The sequence below is a fragment of the Micropterus dolomieu genome, linkage group LG06 (assembly GCF_021292245.1).
Source record: "Micropterus dolomieu isolate WLL.071019.BEF.003 ecotype Adirondacks linkage group LG06, ASM2129224v1, whole genome shotgun sequence".
Lineage (NCBI taxonomy): Eukaryota > Metazoa > Chordata > Actinopteri > Centrarchiformes > Centrarchidae > Micropterus > Micropterus dolomieu.
The window spans coordinates 3,296,593-3,317,643 of NC_060155.1; the positions used below are offsets into that span (position 1 = coordinate 3,296,593).

General features: G+C 40.1%; 1 protein-coding gene across 4 annotated transcripts in view; it reads left to right on the forward strand.

Annotated features, from left to right (window-relative positions):
• LOC123972848 (disco-interacting protein 2 homolog C) overlaps positions 1 to 21,051 on the forward strand; it is a 459,676-nt gene that overhangs the window by 341,994 nt on the left and 96,631 nt on the right. For all 4 annotated transcript variants that reach the window (XM_046052561.1, XM_046052558.1, XM_046052557.1 and 1 more), the window contains exon 2: positions 19,907 to 19,978. In XM_046052561.1, the coding sequence (XP_045908517.1) occupies positions 19,907 to 19,978 (72 nt within the window). The remainder of the gene's footprint in view (positions 1 to 19,906; positions 19,979 to 21,051) is intronic.

Consider the following 21,051-nt stretch of genomic DNA (forward strand, 5'->3'; position numbering starts at 1 on the left):
TGTCCAGTGTGAAAGGGGCTTTAGTTCATGTAAATATTTGGGATATGTTAAAAACTTCACATACAGCCAAAAACTAGTGAAAAACGTTTAGTTTTAGAACATGTAGAGTACAACTCACAGGCCAATTAACGATACCTCTGAGGAGCTGAACTTATCCTGAAAACAACAATGTATGAAAGGTCTTGCTAAGACATGTAGGGATTTTGCCATAAGAGTGGAAATCAAGAGAGTGAAAATCAAGCAAGATACAGCCAAGGGTTTAACAAGCTAATTCTTAATTCTGTCGCCTCTGCAACCACTCTGAAAACATAAACATACACTCAAGCATCAAGAGTGGAACTGCTGCACTGCACCTCTCTGTGCTGTGTTATACATTTCCTGGCTAACGCAGCTGCTCAGCCGCTCCGTTTTCCCCCCTGAGATCACAGCTAGCTACAGTGAGAGCCAAAGTCTGGGTCACCACTTCCTTCTTCCTACTCCTTTTCTCCAGATTGCAGCTGGCGGATGTAATTGAATTAAAGAGGAAGCCTTGTTTTTTTGGCTGTGGATGCAGTAAAGAGATGGATGTGATGCATGTACATACTGCAGGAGCAGGTTCCTATTGGTGTTTTTAATTTGCTTTTGATTTAGTGCAGACTCAGGAATTGTAAAATTTCATAAAGCTTTTTATCTCTTTCTCTCTAATAGTTTTGATGTATGCTAGGAAAGGATTTGCTGAACGTTCACACTGTTTTTCAGCCTCACACTCATACAGTATAGATATACACCTCTGGGAGCTGCCCAGTACAACAGCTGTCTGTCAGCCAACTTAACATGTCTGCCAAAGCAATCAGCAGTTCAAGTGTTTTGCTCAAAGAGGATTTTAGTTTTTCTTTAGGCAATGGAGAGTGCTTCTTTTTTAGTTCTTCTGTCCAAAACCTTTCAGTCTTTTACCTCAAGGCCAAACTCTCTGGCACTGAAGTGCAAAAAAACCCGTCTGCCAACACTGATGTCACACCAAAGACATCACTCCTGTCACTTCGGTTTAGAGTCAGTTTTATTTTTGGGGCCCTGTAAACATGTGCTTCCTTGTAGTTTCTTTTTTGTCAGTAAAAAAAAAAAAAAAAAAAAGCTTCACTGATAATCCACTTTTCATTTCATTCATCATTTTCTCAGCACCCGTTGGCTTGAAAGATGTCTTTTGAAAGGTTTGTTAGCTTGTGTGTTGTGTTTTTTTTTTGCACACTGGGTTGTCTCTCAATATAGGAAAATGCTCCTGTGAAGTGTCTCAAAAGATGTTTTGGCTTTCTCTACTCCCAGCAGAGAGTCTGAGCTGTGAGTAGGCGATATTAAATGTATGGATGTTTGGAACAGGTAGCTCATGGTGGCTAACGCTAGCAGACTTTAAGTAGATATGACTGACATTACTAATCAGAATTAATGGTCTTACTCTTCTGTAGTTGTGCTACCGTTAGTGTGTTTTACCATGTAACTGGTGTTTCAAGTATTTTATGTCAGAAGTAAAAAAAAAAAGAAAAAAGAAAAAGCAAACACACTGTACCTCACTACGGTTTCTCTCAGTCAGGTCTTCTTTAAAGTTTTTTGGTAGCTGGCATCCATAAACTTGAATTACTGCCTCCTTTTGGATCTAATCCCTTTCAATTAATCAGAAACCAAACTGCCATTTTCGGCTGTCCCTTATACCTCCCTCAGTCAGGTCAGCTAATGATTAATGTATATTGTAAGTTAATAAAGCAGCAAATCTTTTTCCAGAGCTTTTAACTGCATCCCATGGTGTTTGTCAGTGGTTAAAGATTGCTCAGTTGTCATACAGATAGCTTAGTTATTTTCATGTGACCTACGTATGGTTACGTGATAACAGGTGGCCGCATTCTATAGTGTTGCTTAGATGGTTTGGTCTGTTTTGGGAAAACAAGCAAACATGTTGAAAGGTTGTTGTTGCTGTTTGTGGCAGACGTACAACAAGGCAGATTTGTCACATAAAGCAAATTAAACCCAACCTTTTCGTTCCTTGAATAGAATATTGCACTGACTTACAAGGCGGCATCATGTTCCTCTAAATGACCCAGGCGAGAGCGTGTGGGCTCCATTCACACATGGTGCATTTTGGGAAGTGTGCGTCTATTTTGAGTCTGTGTGGTCGCTCCTGTGGGTTCCCTCTAAGTAGCTTTTAGCAGGGTTTGATAAGGCTTCCACACACACACTCACTCTCTTAAACCCACTAGTCTTACAGGGCATTAAACCCCCATTTTCATTTTCTCTAAAGCAGCTTTTGTTTGAAGGCCTGTGAAATGCACAAGGCTCCCCTGATAACACCGCACTTTGTAGGTTATCGACTGGTAGAGGTCTGCACTGAAGTGATCTCTATCGGATCTTTACTGTGAGGGGGTGCATACTTTCTCACATGCCAGCTTGTATTGGGCAATATCATTAATCTTTTTTCACCTAAAGAGCTTTCAAGTGGTTTCTTTCTTTATTGTAGATGGCTGACGATGGATTTGGAGATTATTTGTCATCATTTAGGCTAAAGGAAAAGGGAAAGAGCAGCATGGAGGAGCAGGCAGGTTAGGAGGGAGGACAGAGATCATCTTTTATCTGGACAAGCTGGATTTTACTTTCACTGCCCACTTTTCTGCCATTATCTGCCCCGCTGAAGAGTCAAATGTGCGAAAAAACAGGATCCTTGCCAGCTTCTGGGCTTTGGCTCTGCTGTTGACCTGTTACCTCCCTGTGGAGTAGTGCAAGAGAAAGCTGGGTGAATTTAACATGTTACAGTGTAAAAGAAAGCAGTAATCAACAGTTTATACACAAGTACAAATCAGTGACGTGTTTACATGTGTACATATTAATGATTACAAACTAATGTCATCGATTCATCGATTAAATCAATTACTAAAATGCATCGACGCAAATTCTTTGCATCAATGCTTCATTTAATCCATATAAATTTAAAGTTTGCAAAGTGGAGGAAGAGAGAGAAAATAGCGAGGGACAAAGAAGAAAGTGTCCAAAATCTGGGATTATTTCAAGCTAAAGAAAACAACAACTCTGTAATCTTACCGTCCGTCCACCGTAAAATGAAACTTTTGTCGCCTTGGCAACAGCATGGCGGTGCCTGATCAGAAAGCAGCCGGTGTTCTGCCAGCGGACACAGGTGAGCGATAAAGGAGGGGAAGAGACTAAAAGAGGGGGGTGGATCCGACCACGTGGGTGGTCGCAGATCCGGTTCAGAATGGTCTAGAGTACCGGCTGATTTTGGAATCAAGATGGCGGGTCAAACCATGTGATTTCAAGATCGAGAGGGCGGAAAATCTCTGTCCCCCGAGCTAAAAAAATTGGAGACCTCTGATGCTACCCTGCTGTGGGTCACAGGTCTGGTTAGCTTCAGAGATCACGTGGTGTGTGCATGTGGGGTTAGTAAGCAGAAGGAGGAGAGAAAGGCACGGAGGAAAGCTATATACAATTTACCACAGTCTATCCTACAGCCACCAGCAGTGAACGTCCATTCAGCAGCAGTTGCTGGCTTTGGATTAGATAGAATGTGCAATTGTATCTGTTCTCAGACAACAGAAGCCAATACCAAAAATCATAATTTTTGTTGCAAACACTCGGCTACAACTTTATCAATGAGAGGAACGGTAGTGAACTTGCATTCAGTAACCGTGTTCCTTGGCTTGATAAAAATACTGATATGATTTCACACAGTAATAGGAACACAGCAGTCACGGCCCAGCGAGTGGTACCGGACACAAACAACGTGCGTAGCATGGAAAACACACAGCAATAAAACAAGACGCGGCGGGCTTTAAATATCCCTTGGAGTTTCTTAACAGAAACTCACCGCATGAAGCTTGTATAAGTAAGTTACAGTAACAAAGTTATAGAACTATCTGCTGCCTAGACATACTAAAGCCTCTTACCTGTTGCTTTTGGTAGCGAGTAGATGCGTCAGTCCTTTTAGGAAATCCAGCGGAGTTTTCTCTCGGCTCGGTTCTGACGGTGCCGGTAGTTTCAAGGCACAGCTGATTTTTCGGCGGCAGCAACAGGAATCAGTGAAGTCGACTTAGTTTGAGAAGGTAGAGCACGGACGTGATCTTCTCAGTTAAGCACAGAGTTTATCCGTGTTCTTCTGCAGGAAGGAAATGTTATCTTCTGTGACAGTTTCTTTAGGGATCCAAAATTAATAGAGGTAGAAAAAAAAAAGAGGTGCTCATCCAGCGAGTGAAGTCTGTATTCAGAACAAAGAAAGTTCAGTGCTGAGAAAGTTGTCTCCTACCACCGCTCGCGCAGCTGTGGAAAGACAATGTGCTGGCTGTGCTCAGGCCTACTTAATACCTGAGGGGGGCGCTCCGGCTGCGTTACCAGGGCAACCTGCCAGATTACAAGCGCAGCCAATAGTGGCTCTGCTTTTAGGTCAGAGTCACTATTTCGCACCTAGGTGTGAAACGGGCTTTGGCGCCTGTTTTACAGTCCTTTGTCTGAGATAACTCCAACTCAGGCTTTTGGGACTCCAACAGGCCTGCAGGATTTCACAAGGCCCAGTCTTCTCTAGCTTGTCCTTTGTCTACGGACTTACAGACAGGCTCCTTATTGACCTGAAGGCCCATTTTTGTTGTCATGGATGTGAGTCCCAACAACTAAAATCATCGTTAGCTGCAGCCCTAAAAGGGATTAATAAACACTTAATAATGTTCTTAAATTTGCTTACAACAACATCGGTGTTACCAAATATACTATATTTAATCTTTCTTTACAGTAGTGCATCTAAGTTGATAAAATTATTCTTTCTGAAGAAAGCAGCATCGAGACAGACAATAATGCTGTTCTTTTTGGACAAACAATACACAAAAATGCCCACGCAAAATGCAATCAAAATCACGACGAAAAAAAAAAGTAAATGCAATGTACTTCTGCACGGCAAACATTTGGGAAAATTTACAAATTCTCCACAAAAGGTACGGATGTTTAGTTGTGAAAGTTTGGGTTCCAGGTTAATTTCTCATTGTTTTCAAGAGGGAGGCTGCTGGATGTTTGTTTGAAGTGGTAATCTAAATTCTATACACTGTTGGTTAATGCTTGTTGATAGGTTTGTCAAGAGAAAAAAAAACATCTGAAACATATAAACTTGATCTGTGAAACAGCTATTACAATTGCTAGGCATGGGCAAATTTAAGTTTATATCTAAAATGTTAAAAAATGTTAATAACAATAGATATTCACCAGGAGAAACCTCAAAATATTTTTCTTCAACCCCTCTTCCATCCATCCCAACTTCTGCTCAGTTTTTGTTCCTTCACTCATCTGTTCCTTTAATTCTCTCAGTAGCCCTGCAGTACCATGTATCTATGGCCCATTAGAAGCTGACCGAGTGTGACTGAGGAGGTTTAGACTCCATGATGGGTTCAACAGAGGGTGAACTGGAGTGATTTGGTGCTCTCAGCACCATCCCATGTTGATTTAAGTCCTAAAATTACTTGAAATTGAAACTGTTGCATGAAGTTTTGGTTCTAATGCTTGATCAAAGGATGAAGGTGATTAATCAGAATCTGTGGTTTGTGGTTTTTCATTTATTTTGGGTAAGACAAAACAACACTCCAGAGCGTAACGACTACAATGTGACAAGCAGCTGCATTGCAAACTGCAGGTTGATTGCGATTAAAAAGCAGGTGATTATTATCATCAAACCTTTCAAGACATATCAAGAAAACCACAAACTACAAATTTTAGATCCCTAAAGGAGACATTTAAAATTGCCATTTGAAACGCGTCCCTTAGGGAGGTCAAAGGTCGAGGTCAGCTGGAGTCAAGTGAAGAGCCAGCATTTTGTTTCTCTGCTTTGGTGTTATTACTGTGGACAAACCGTCGAGGAGAGAGAGAGAGAGAGCTGTTTTGTCAGAGGTCTAACTGTCACCATTTCAGCCCTCAAGGTAAATATCATCTGACTGACAGCCAATTCCAGGTGCAAATGTGTTTGTGTGTGTGCATGTTGGCAGTGGGACTGCAGCAGTATTGAGTATCAAAGGTTATCTTGTTCTATTTTGAGAGGCTCCTCTGTAGGCAAATTTCAACTGGCTGCAGGATCTTGTCTGTTGGTCACACACACACACACACACACACACACACACACACACACACACACACACACACGTTGTGTTCCTCACCTTCTGTATATTTTTCTCGTATGAAGAAAATTGACCTAATTTGTGTCGTGGATAAGACGCATGCCTTTGGTGTGAGAGACCCAGGTTCAATCCCCCACTGTGACCCATCCACTAATGTGTCATTCTGACCTCTGACATATGTAGCAATTGCTTTGGATAAAAGCGTCAGCTAAATAAATAAATGTAATGTAAGATGAAAGTATGATGTTAACCTATAAGTGGATACTTTATTACTCTATCTGTGTCTGTTCTATTTTGGGAATAATTACAGCAGGCAAATTTGATAAAAATGAAATCCACTTTTGCTGGGTTGGGGATGCACCACCTTTTTTCTGGCTTGAATTGGGAGCCTGAAAAAAAAAGTTTGAGAACTACTGGGTTAAGCTTCCCATGTTATAAATAACAAAAACTTTCTATTTATATGTAAAATCACCTTTTTGTTGGCTGACAAGACAAATACGCGTCAGTTTTTTAGTGGTACCCTAATTAATGTTCTATACCTACAGCTACAACTAAAAATAAGGTGAATAGCAATGTTTTCACAGGCTACTTCAAATCCATTAGGTCCAGATGAAGAACTACTGGGTAGAATTTAAAGTCATTGATATACATGAACATTTAACTGGGTCCAGAAACTAATGTTGAGCTAACAGTTTCTTTACATAAGAAAACAGTAAAACAGTATGCTTGCGGACGGTGAGTATAATGTTTAGTAACTCTTTGGTTGAGGACAGACACCGTATTGCCGAGAGCGCAGTTCTACAACCGTAGAATGATAAATAAATGTAAAGTAACGGTAAGTAGCTTTAGCTGCCACCAGCAGTATTTGTTATTTTAAACATCAAAAGTGACGTTCAGAGAAGAAGCCTGCGACCTGGTTGTTTTTAAACATTACTCTATGCTAATGAAAACCAGAGATGAGAGATAAAATCTTTGATAAGACATTTGTTAGTGTCAGAGTTAAATGTGTTTTTAATCTAAACCGCATAGTAACAGTCGCATGACACAGCCTGGGTTATCTGCTGGAAAAAGTGACCCTGTGACCCAAAATCCCAGACCGCGAGTCAGTCCGCTCAAATCACAAGACGACCAACTAGACGAGGGGACTTTCCTCGGCCATGTAGGTCAGGTTGTTGAAGCCTGGCGTCGTGAGAAAACTGCCCTTGGGAGCGCAGAGACCGAACCGCTGCTGTAAACCTCAATCTCTCTCTCTCAACCCTCTGTATCCCTCAGTGTCTGTAGGAAATTAAATCACTCTGGACTATTTATTTTGCTGCAGGATGACGTTATGATTATGGTCCACTTCCCCTGAGCTTCAGAATTTAAAATTGTCATTTTGAGCAGCGCGTATGTGTGCCTGATACCTGGGTAATGAGATGCAGATTTAGTATAAATGTGGGCAGACTAACAGCCCCAGTTTTGAATTTGATCGTGGGAATATCATATGTTAGACCATCAAGAAATGATTGTCATTACAACAGGGATCCCCTGGGTAGAAAGAGATTTAAAGAGGCATTCAAAGATGCGACACATGTATTTTCGGCTGATGTGAAGAAGTTGCAGTCACTACAAATTAAAGTGAGAATTCTTGATCCTGGTGACATGTTGGTACTGAGTGTTCTTCACTGTGGTGTCTGTGCATTTCACAGAGAAGTTGTTTCTGTTGGTGGTGCTCTTTTCTTTTAACTCAAGCTAAGTTTTTAGTTTTTTTTAGTCCAAACCAACCAGGAACTACAACAGGTAAAAAAATGCTTGTGAAGTTGATCATTTTGCAATAGCAATCTGCTGTAGAAGAAAAAGAAAAACTGACTGATTTTTACATAAAACAGTGGTATTTTTATTTGAAATGTTGAAGGCATTAAATGAAATGTTGCAAACGGATTTGTTGGTGCTTGAAAGTGGGATTGTATTTGCCATGCTCCAGAAATTTATGAAACTGAAGTGGAAATGTTGTGATAGTGCAGAGTTGTGGAGAGCCCACTGTAGTTATGTGGAGCTAAGTGTATCACTCTTTCTGATGTCTCACTTTTGTAAAAGGGCAGCTTCACCCAGTTTACACATCCAGGCGTGTTTACAGATGTCAGGGAGTACTACTGCATATGTAAAAGTTGTATAAAGCCTTTTGTGGCTCCAGAAGGAACTGTGTGAAATTTGATATACCGCATTTGTAGAAACACACTATATACATATAAATGTCACTTACTTCAGCCTTGGTCAGGCTCAAGACTACAAGTTTGACAAGGAAAAAATCTGTTTGTGTGGGGTTAGAAAGAAGTGAGCTCACCAGACCTCTGCAGCCCACTCCTCATCTCTGCTGCATGTTGCATTGTGGGCAATGTAGGCGCCAGGTTTTAACAAGCAAGAAGATATCAGATATCTTTGGTGCAACTTGTTTTTGAAACTGCCCATCAAGGGATTGTCCATCTTAGCAACCCGTTCTTACAATCATGTCTCGTATATGTCATTATGAAAATATGACCTTTCATTTGAGAGCAGCTAGGGGATCATCAACCTTTAATGTTTCTAGCTCCATGGCCAGTACGGGTTGAGAGGTCGTTGGTCAACTTCCCTGGGTTTATACTTACTATTTTTTTATTTTCTGTGTCTGTAATCCAGTCTGTGGAGGGTTACTGTAAACATTATCATAGAAAAGTCATGAGGTCCAGGAGTTTTGCGTTTAAGACTCCAACAGTTTTAACAATTTTGACAGACTGTTCCATTACTGTCAAATTAAATGCAAATATTTCTGCTTCACAGTCTTCAGAAGGCACAATTTTTGTTATCTCAGCCAGTTAAAGTAAAAAAAAAAGAGAAAAAAACAGAAAAAAAGGATTTCATCCATCCCTTTTGTTGGCAGTTATCGCCATAGTAACCGCTAGAGATGGGTGTTACATGTCCCAAGGGTCGGAGGCTGGGGATGTGAGGGCAAGCCTGTTTGTGTGTTGGCTCTCTCACCTCACTGTGAAGTTGGCTGGCAAATAAACCAATTTGTTTGTTTTGCTGATGTCGCTGGGCTTGCCTGTTTGGGAAGGCAGGTTGGACTGTGGAGTCGCACGCACGCACACGCACACGCACAGACTAAACTGAGGTGAAATGTACTTTACGCCTAGACTAAAAGAGGCATGTAAATGGTCAAATAATTGCCAACCAATCCAGAGTGTGTGTGTGTGTGCGTCTTAACAGCAAAGGCAGCATCAGTAGCTTAATGTCAGCAGACACCTTCAGCCCTTTGTCTGTGTAGAGGAGGCTGACCTGCTCCTCTTTGAAACTAATAAGTTGCTTGCCTTTGTGTGTGCGTGTTAATTGAGTGTGTGTGTGTGTGTGTGTGTGTGTGTCCTGCCAAAGGGGAATAAGCAACCAGTGTTTTCACACACTGAGTGGTGGGAAGGACCACAGACGAGGGCTGAGAGGAGCATGGGGCTGAGTTTGAATGCTGTGTCAGTTTGTTATTCCTGCCTGTTAGCATTATGCTCGGTGAGTAGAAGGACAATCTGCTGTGTTTTCAGGTGTGTTTGTGTGTGTTTTATTTTGTTAACTAGTTGTTCTAGTAGCACTGAAAATATCAGTAGTACCATGACTTACTAACAGTAATATCTTTGGTAGTTGTGTAGCAGTAGGACATTGGGTGTAATATTAAATGTCACTGTACTTCTCAGTGCTGTGACGTGTGCTACTTGCAGCTTTTGTTGCTATGTGAACACTGTTTATTGTGTGTGCGTGTGTGTGTGTGTATGTGTATATATATATATATATATATATATATATATATGATGTTGATGATGAGCCGTGCTGTACTAAAGATATATTCTGCTGACCCTGGTTCTGTGGCCATTAAATCAAGTGAAGTGGGTTATGAAGTACGATTTGCTTTGCATATGATTTGCAGCTGCTTCAGGATAAATTGATTAGATTGTACATAAGTGAAAATCCAAAAAACGGTGTGCTGTTATAACAAACTACTAAGTACAGGTGCAAGTGAGGAACAGGTGCATTATCATTATTCAATATAAAAACACCACAAAGAGCATTATAGCACATTTTCTCTATTTCAGTGATAACAGTGAATGTTGTTTTAAAAGACACTGCCGGCCAATCGGAGACTAGAATGGTCTGTGGCCATGCTATAATGCTGCGTTCATGTCATATCAGAGTTATTGTAATTATGAGTTTCCGACTTGACGCTTGCATATCGTTAACATGGGAATCTTTTCCATCAGTACTGTCCTTCTCATGTGATGTAAACACGGCTTCATGCCTTGTTTCCTGCTGGCTAACCAAGCACAAGACGGGGACACAAAGGATGAAAGGTGATGAAAACGAAACATGTTTACAGCTGTTTTATTGCGGGGGTTTTTGAGTTTGCTGAAAGACATGATTTGACCGTAAGAGTTATAAACATATTCCATTCACCCAGCACATTTAGAAACACAGTTCATGGTCAAAAACATGTTGTGGTCTCAGACGAGGTTGATGCTAATCATGCTTTGCAACTGAAGCATCTACTCTTGTAGTATGCAGTAACTGTAGTAGCTGTGCCTAGCTTTGGACTTAAGTTATGTTTTTTATGTCTGTTGCTATGTTTCTTTTATTAAGTACTTTGAGATACCAGTTCCAAAAAGGTCTTATACAAATAAACTTAAGTAGCAGATGTAGCAGCAGCAGCACTATTAATACAGTCTGTAGTAGCAGTGTGGTTAGTATCATCAGTATTAATGGTTCTAGCATCAGCATTAGTAGTACTAAAAACAGCTGTATTAGTCAGTTGTTGAAAGCAGCTCTGTAAATTTGGTGAGGTACTATTTTTGTATGTACTTTCCTTGAGTAATTCCACAGTAAATTATGTTTTTATACTTTTACTAAACTTTATTTTAGAGGCAAATAGTAGATTTGAATAACAGACGTAGTAAAAGCAGCTGTAGTTGCAGTAATGCTGGGGATAGAAACAATAGCTTGAGTATCAGACACACCAGCAGTATTACCGGTGATGGTGATAGCAGCAGCAGTCTTATAGTATTATCAGTAGTTTAAGCATTAAACAGTGTTTTATTATTAACAATTTACTGACGCACTTTGCTCTGATGAACTGGGTTCATTCAGTCTGCACTTTACGGCACTGCACTAATGAAGCCACAAGTTGCAGACAAATTAATTTCCTCGAACGTTTCTTGCGGTCGAACATAAACTGTGATTGGGACTTTCCATCCAGACCTTCTTATTGTGCATGTAATGCTTTTTACTGGAACTAAAGCCAGCACAGTTAGCTCTGTTTTTCCAGAAGTGCACAGGATGGCCATAAATCATTTAAACTGCGTCTTGAAATCCAACTTACATAAATATGTAATTGGTATGTACTGGATGTGCCATGAGGACAAACGGTTTCATGCTCCTCTGTTGAATTTTATGACAACCAGAGAAGGAAATGTGTTATTTTAACACCTTTTGACAAGTCGTGTGCTCCTTTCTAGCCATGTGTACTTTGTCTATCGCTCAGATGGGAGATGGTGTTAGCATTTGCAGTTTTCTTTTTTCCTTCTACAGTTGGACATTTTTAATAGGAGGGGAAAACCGGCACTGCTAAACATCAAGTAGACAAAATAGGCCAAAAAACTCTCATAGTTTTGTGGTCCAGGGAAAATGTCATAACTCTAAAATGTCGTCCTCTCAGGAATCAAAGGGGAACAGCCATTTTTCAGCTTGACAACCAGTTTAGTTTTCTTCCTACCATTTTCTCAGCACACAGAAAATCTTAGTGAAGGTTAACACTGGACTTATGATGAAATTCAAAACCATGTAATGCAAAAGTTCAAGCGTATAGTGACACACAAGCTTGATGTGGCTGTATATGAGCTTCTTCTAGTGTGTGTGTGTGTGTGTGTGTGTGTGTGTGTGTGTGTGTGTGTTTACCTGTGTTAAGTCGTGAGTCAGCATGTTGTTACAGTAAACACCTGCTGACTCCAACAGCACACAGTACAGTCACTCAGGTGTGTGTATGTGCGTGTGTGTGTGTGTTTTCCGTGTGTTTTTATTCCCAGGGGAGTCCTTGGGCGTTTTCCTCATGGCTTAACTGTGTGTTAGTGTATGCTTGTATGTGTATTTATATTTATGGATGCAAAGCTCTGTGTGTATTTGGCTTCCTGGCTCTTATTATCTCAGTTATGAGAACATGTCACTTATAATAGCCCATATTTATTGCTAATTATACATTTACTAGTTTAATAAAAATGCATATAGACCTTTTAATTTACTTCAATCTGACCAAAAAGTCAAACGTTTGTTTTATGTTTGAAATTTTGGAGATTCACCAACTAAAGCTCAGTTAGCATGAATGTAGCAGGCAAATCATTGAAATGATAGTAATGATGATGATAATTATGACACCAGCATGATATTTTTGTAAAATTAAAGGCATTAATTGGTATAATGACAATCAATTTGAGACCATGTTTGAGACGATTTTCACACCAGACTAGAACTGCATTTCCCATAAGACCCTTTTTGTCAGATTTTGTTTTCTCTTTATGAATAAACAAATCTTTCCTCTCCAGACAAGTCTAAATGTCTAAATATATGTTTACTTTTTTCTTCTGGACTTAACACTCTCACACTATTTTTATGTGCAAAAAAAAACAATGAATTGCTCCACTGGTTCACATTTCAGGGTTTAGTTGCCCGGCTCAACAGCTTCTTGGCTGTTAAATTAAATAGGAGTAAAATCATAACTCATTGTGGAGCACAAATGGAAACAGAGCCGGTCTGTTTACATAAATGCTTTAACTTTAAGAAGTCAGTCTATCTATTTTCTTAACACAACGCTGTCAGTGTCGGAGACCCACCTTCAAATAATTTATACGCAAGCATGTAAGGAGCCTGGCTAATATGGAGAGCTATGTTAACGTTAGAATACAGCTGTTATCGAGGTCGCACACTGTACATAGCTGCTAGTCAATATCGATTGCACCCCCCACCCGCACGCGGCGCCACAGTTAGACGGTAATTCTGTGGGAAACATTGTTCTGTGCATTTGCAGATGTTTCTGGCGGTTTCTCTTAAAGCCAATAAGCTTCCATGTTTCTTCCATGCTGGCATTTCACTGGTATGCTGCACAGTAACACCGCCAACTGCCGATCAGATCGGCAATCAGGGATCTCAAGTAGCCATGATTAGACGATATGAAAATAGAAAAGATCGCCTAACCCTAAATGGCTCTAGGAATATTAATGTCAAATCTCAACACCAGCTTTATGGATTTTTGTCAGATGAATAACTTTGGTGATCCCCTGACTAACTTTTCCTAATCATGAGGTCAATCCAATAGGACCAAACACCTGCTAAACTAATGCCATTCCCATCAGTCTTAGCTGCACTTTGTATTAATTGTGCTAATTAACAAATGTGAGTATGCTAACATGCAAAACAAAGATGGTGAGCAAGGTCAACAGTATTGTTATTATATCTCACAGAGCTGCTAGCATGACTGTAGTCTACAGAGAGAGAGAGAGAGAGAGAGAGAGAGGAATGTTATGCTCTTGTTATGTTTAGCTTCTAGTAGCCCTGACTCACAGAAACCTCTATCTCTCTCCTGTTTCTTCCTCTTTTTCTCACTTCTTCTGTTTGTCACAATCTCTCTTTCTTCTGCAGTCCTTCCTCTCCCTCTTGTCATTAAACACTCCTCTTTATGCTCTTAGTTCTCCATCTTTGTCCTCTCTCTCTTTCTCTCTATCTCTAGTGTTGCAGTGTGGAAATAATAAAATCAACTCTGTTTCCTTTTTAGGTGCTGGATAGATGCAACACTCCTCTCTCTCTCTCTCCGTCTCTCCCTTTCTCTCTGCTTCTTTTTTATCAATGTCACTCTTTCCCTTGCTCTTTCTTTCTTGTTTCTTCCTTCTCTTTTTTCATCCTACTCACTCTTTTCTTCATATTTATGTCTCTTCCACCCTCTTTCTCTGTGATAGTCTTTGCTATCAACCTAGTCTCTCTCTCTCTCTTACTGTATATGGTCATAGAGGCTCAGTCCTGTACAAACTGACTCTCCACACACATTCTCTCTCACTGGGAAGGTGATTTAGCAGAACAGAGTTGTGCATTGCATGGCCAAATGTATGTGGACATGTGATTGTAGATCATCTCATTCCAAAAAACATGTCCACTAATCTGAAGTCTCCACTCCTCTGGTCTCAGTCAGTCCGTCACATTTTGGATCCTGGCTGTGAAGGTTTGCTCCCATTCAGCCAACAGAGCATCAGTGAGCTCCATAATTGATGTTCAGATCAGGTCTAGCTCACAGTCACTGTTGCTGTTCAGTTAATCACAAAGGTGTTGGATGCAGTTGACGTCCACGATCTGTGCAGGCCAGTCAAGTTCTTCCAACCAAACTGGGAAAACCATTTCTTTATGGAGCTGGCTTTGTTCATGGGGGCATTGTCATGTTAAAACTGGAAAGGGTCGAACACGTGTTGACACAGAGTTGGTTGGGGTAGTACACTGTTAACACTGTTGTTGTACACTGTTGTAACATACCAAAAGTAGGGTGTCCACATACTTATGGCCTTATAGTTTAATTGACTATCATAAAAAACATTTACACCCATTAGAATGTAATAATTTTTCACAAATCACTGTGAAATCTAACTTAAAAGGTGTGAGACTTTTTGCTCATTCAGACATTACATCATCAGTTGCTATAGTGACTTCAGTAGCACCCACATTGCATGAAGGAGGGATTTATATATCGACTACCCACACGGCTTGATTTCAAGGTCAAGTGTAAGAGCAAACGAGCTTGACATCAATGCAGGGAGTCACAAAGGGCGTAGCAAATGTGTATGTCTGATTGTCAATAATTCATCGGAAGCTTATCGTACAGTCAGACAGCTGTCATCAGGCTGCTGCATGCATATTTCAAAACAATCTAATGCACTTTAGATGGAGATGAATGCAGCACTGTGGTTGCAGGGATGGTTCTTATTCTTACTGAGATCATTCTGACCTAAAGCCTTTATGCTCTCATTTTGTTTCTACTTTTACTTGTAATTATCTGCCTTTGTTTTTGTTTTACTATACTTCACTTTAATTCCAGTCATTATTGTAATGCAAGGAATTATTATTATTGTCCCCCTTCCAAGTAAATCATATGTATTAAGGGCTTGAAAACTGGCAAAAATTGTACAGCTGATATGGGTCTCACACATGGGTGTGGCAAAATGGCCCAACAGTGCCCCCAAATTTCAATGAAGCAGCCCCCACCATTCGTTTCATCTAGATATACGACATTTGGGATGCATATGTATCATCTCAAGATACACAAAAAAGCCTTTCAGAGCCATAGCCTAAACCCAACAGGAAGTCAGCCATTTGGATTTTCCTGTGCACTGTTATGGCTTACAGGCTCCGTACTGTAACTCCTCCGAGAGGATTAATTGGATCAACTTCAAATTTGGGCTGTGCAATCAAAATACCTTCACAATGAAAAGTTTGAGATTTCGTTGGAGCATTTGGATGTTTTGCCATTAAACAGGAAGTTGTTCCAATATGAGTGCACGTGGTGTGGTCCATACTGGATGTACTGGAACAAGATATTTGTTTTCGTTTTTTATAATTAGTGGCTGTTCTCTAGCGCCTTAGCATATCTTATGTTTTACAGGAGTGTTTCTCTATCTGTTTGTAGCTCATGTTTTCGACAGTATTTCAAATGAAAAGTTTTTATCTCTTGTCTGGGTCATACTGACAATTTGTTTAACTTTGTATGTGTGATTCAGCGAGTTTGAAGTCAAAAGTTTCATTTTAGCTTCTCGCTAAACTACTTTGATGTGAAATGTGTGTGTGTGTGTGTGTCATCCAGAACACAGTTTTTTACACAAAGAAAACAGGCAGGCAGGTGAGGAAAAGCAGAGCCTGAGTCATCCTTCCTTCCTTTGTCTCTATTTAAAGGTCTTCATCACTCCTCATCAGCTGATTGTTCACTCCTGTCCCTGGTGGAAGAGTTCAGGATATGTCTTGCTTCTTTAAAGAATATTTACATTTATTACAACTTGGATCTTATTTTTGTAGTTTCAAGGTGTGTTTTATCCGCAAAATCACAAAATTGTACTCACCAAATTAATTGCTGAGATGTACAGTATGTACAGTGACTCCACTATGAACTCACTTCACTGTTTTATGATATTTTTCCTCTAAACCATTATTGATTATAAAGATAATCATTAGTGGCAGCTTATTAGCAACTTGTGCGTTTACTTCTAAAGTGGTCCCAGCAAATTGGCTTGTGGACACTCAAAATGAAGCCATATCTACTTGTGACCTCATGACAAGAGTTCAACTGAATACTTGTTTTCTTCCAGGATCGTTTCATTTTAAGGATTTAAGTCAATTTTTTTTAAAGGATCCCAGCTGTCGCTTCATAACTATACCCATGTTTATTATTGTAACCATGACGATAAAAGTCTCCTAACCTCAATAAATTTGTAATTATTACCCAAACCACACGGTTACACACGGCTCTAACGTTAACTAAATACTTATTTTAACCCAAACCATGATCTTTCCCTAAGCCTAACCACGTTGTTTTTGACCAATCCGACCATGTCAGATCATAAATTAGATTTTTTTTCAGCAGTGATTTGAACAGGTTTTGGAAGGCACAGACAAATAATATTGTCCTGCCAAAAGGGGGCATCAGATCAGAAGACTCTTCTGTGTGTGCCCTTCTAACAGACAACCTAAGACTTGTATTTGTTTTGTATACAAATGAGTGTCAATGAGTGGTGCAAAACTCTTCTTGGACAGAAATGTGTCTTTTTTTGATTGACTTTAGGAAGAAGCTTCCCCATATTTATGGCTAGGGTGTTGAAGTTGTTCAGTAATATAAGTATCTGGGAACTATTATTAATAACAAGTTAACCTTTGAACCAAATACTGATGCTCTTTGTGCAAAGACCCATCAGCATGCATTTTTATGAGGCTAAGGGGTTTTAATGTCGACACCCCTTTTATGAAAACGTTTAATTCTTGTTTCATTGAGTTTGTTCTAACCTTCTCTTTTACCTGCTGGTTTGGGTCAGTCTTTAATACATGAATCTGAATGACCTTTCCCAAATATACAAAGGCAGAATCAGAATGAAGGACCAGTCAATCCTTGCTGAGCCTTGTTCAGTGAGTTCAGGCTGCTCCCATCTTGTTGTAGATGGAACCTAACAAAGTGCTAGACCGATAGATTTAAAAACTGAATTGTCCCTGCGGCTATCAGCCTTCAAAACAGCATCGAGTTAATGGTTTGTGTTGTTTAGCGGGTTGATTGTACTGCTGGCTGTGCAACAAATGGCCCCCATGGAATAATAAAGCCTTACCGTACCTTGTTGCCAACATTGGATGGGGAATAAAGACTTAAAAACCTTGACAGTGTTGATTTTGTAGTTTTCCATATGGTAGCTCCTGACCAGCCTGATTGACTGCCTGTCCGCCAACTGACTGTTTGACTGACAGACTGACTGACTGCTTGTCTCGCTATCTGTCTGGATGGAGATTACTAATAAGAGCTGTTATAGGATGTAACAGAACAGCTGACTGACACGTTCATTTGACTTTGACTCCTCTTCCCTGATAAAATCCTATTTAAGTCAAGGGGATGGTTGGTAACTCTGTGTGTGTGTTTTAAGAAGTTAGTATCTTGAAGGCAAGGTCAGACCTCCCCCCATTTATCCCGTGTGTCTCAACCTCCCTCAGTGTCTCTTTTTCTCTTGTCAAACTGAAACATTTGCCAGTCTTTTCTTTCTCTCTGCGGGGTAGTCAGATCCCCTACCAGAGATGCAAATTATTGCCATGTGTTCTGCCTTCACGCTAGCAGAGACAAACACACACACTGTGCTGACATTGTCACTGATGACGTCTATGCCCACAGTCGGTTTCTTGATCCAAGCCAGTTAGTCACATGTATGTGTGTTTAAGAAGGATTTGTCAAGTCAGCCGCGCAAACAGCTTTTTCCGTGTTCGACAAATCCGCTTCAGGTTTAGCGTCACTCGGGTCTGTTTCATGCATCTCTCACTGCCTGAGTCAGGCGACGCTCTTCACTCTGATTTTCTCTGAATTTTGAAAATTCTTTTTACTTAGTCCTCCTACAGATCAGAGAAATCCTGAAATTGTTCCACAGCTCGCCAGACATTGTCTACAGTTTGTCACAACATCTCTAAGCACACTTTGGCCTTCTGAGTGTGAATTTAAAAAAAGGAGTATTTAGCATTTTTGAGAGTTTAATTTATAAAAAAATAATACACAGACTGTACTAATTCTAGTTAGAGACAAAAGTAACAGTTGCCTGGAACACATGGAACATGGACAAATGAAATAACACAAACTATGACTAAGAATTTGTGTATAAAGGCTTCAGGTGTTCGTCTTATTCTGTCCACCTGTGTCAGGGAGAAAAAAGAATGTCACATTATGTGAAAAATATGTAATGTGGAAATAAATAATAAGAAAGTAAAATAAGAGGTCACTTAATTGCAGAACATTAGTACTATACTACTGAAAAGCATAGAATGTCTGTTGGTCAGTGCATTTGCCATCACTATTAAGACATGTACAGCATCATTCAACTTCTTTTCTTTTAATCTTTAGACTTCACACACTTTTGCATTTTTTTATATTTTTTCTCTTATAAGAGCCGAATTGACTGCACCTCCGTCTCTTTCATCCACCTGCCATTACCAGTTTGATAGACGAGTAGTTAACGTGCACATTACAAACTGATTTACCCACATATCACATATCATATGCCTTCAAAGAATATGCCTCTGGTACTTCTATTAGCTCTTTAACTCTAATTCCCATGATACCTCTCTCTTTGGCTTTCTGCTTTCCTCTAAAATTGTTGCCTTATTTCACACAGAAAGTATTTGTCAGTGACTTCTAGTATTTGTTTTCTTCACTTGAAATACAGGTTGGGTGGGGTTAAATGCACTAAGACAATGTAAATTAAAAGCAAGCTGACATTCATTTACTTCCTGGTGATTTCCCAAACTTTTCTGGCTGTCTTTCCCAGAACTTTCTTTGTAAATATAGCAAACTCCTCCCGTCTGGTATTCCCTGGTGGTTAAAACAAAACGCCAAGAATCATTATGAAAGAGCTATTGGATTCGGATTTTGCTTTGTGCTGCATGCAAATCTGCTGATGGTACCTTAGGTAGGCTTGATTTATCACTTCACACGGGCAGATTGGTCAGCAGGTTTTGAGGTGGTTTGTCGCACTGTGAAAGGTGAATTAAGTGCATCTGCAGTACTTTGAGTTCCAAATTTATGCACATACACTCACCCATACACCCAAACTGTACCATCTGGTCTTGGTTGACTGGAGAGAATGACTAAGCATAATGTGATCAGTCAAACAGCTTTCTCTCTGACTGCTTTGTGTTATGATGTCTTAGATTGCAGCTTTTTGTGCGTTTCTGTCAGCCTTGTTGTTGCTTTCTCATTTGTTTCCAATAACTCAGCTGGTAACTGTTTTATCTGCAGATAAAACACAGATGGAAATACATTACATTTCTTTTCCATATGTTTATACAGTTCTAGCCTTAATTGGATCTAGCTTTAATATCTTAGACATACTTTGAAACAACGTTCTTCGAGGTTTTTGGGTCAACCTGCATTTACAGTAGCGATGAATGTGCTTGATTCTATGCTGTGCCTTTCCGGGCTTCAGTATTGCATATAAAAGAATATGGAAAGTTAATGTCTCTCTGTGTTTCTCTGGCAGGTGACATTACACAGAAGGGCTATGAGAAGAAGCGGTCCAAGCTGATTGGAGCCTTTTTCCCACCTGCACCAGGTAAAACTGGCTTTTACTTGCTTGCTACCTACATTTTCATTCGGCCGAATTTTTATCAGTCAGTGTCGGCATGTGCTATCAGAGCAATATATAAAAATATAAAAAAATTACACCAAATAATAAATGAGAAAATGTGAAAAAGTTGCTAGTAAATGATAAACAAAGTCAGAATAGTCACATAAAAGGCAAATTAAAATGCTCAGTCACTTAGTTGTTTTGCCACATTACACGGCGAAATTTCTGTCTTAACAACTCACAAATCTTTTTACCACTGAAGTGTCACAATCATGTATGACAATGAGTTTGACATCCCAAACGGGGTCATGACCCTCTCACAGTGGAGTTTCAGCTATGTGTGTTTTAATCCTAACAGGCCTATGGCAAAGTGAAGAGCTCATAGCTGAAATGGGTGTGCATAATGTTTTTGTACATGCTGGACTCTCACTAGAAAGAAAACTTGATTTCCAAGAATACCCATTTATTTATTTAGATGTTTTTGTCCAAGACTTCCAAGATGCACTGTTAGGGTTCATTGTTTTACTAAAAGGAAACTGGAACGTTTGATGTCATAAATTTAATAAATCATCACCAGTTGAGTTGTTTTTGGTAACACACCACTGGAGGATGTTATTGAGTCCGACCACATATGATCTAAAAGTCTAGTTTGCAAGTTGCGGAGAGTGGCTGACACACTGCCTCAGACTGACTGCTGAGGGTGGGACTGGAGTGTCACTGGAGACCAGCAGACACACTGGCACTGCCAAAGCTATAACTGGAATATACTCTGTGTATGCGTGTGTGTGCGTGTGTGTGTGTGTGTGTGTGTGTGTGTGTGTCTTCGTAGGGTGGGGGATGTCAGGAAGTGCATTATGGGAGGGAATGAGGGGTGTGGGATGGAGAAAATGTGTGGTATTCACATCCAGGCCCAGTGGGGGTTCGTCCCTAGTTCATTATGGGGGACCGGATGACACACTGACCTTACACTGTTCATTCCTTTCAGTCCTGTGTGCGCTTTTATCAATAATGCACATTAGTGCGCATATGCATACACACAATACCCCCCTTTATCTCAT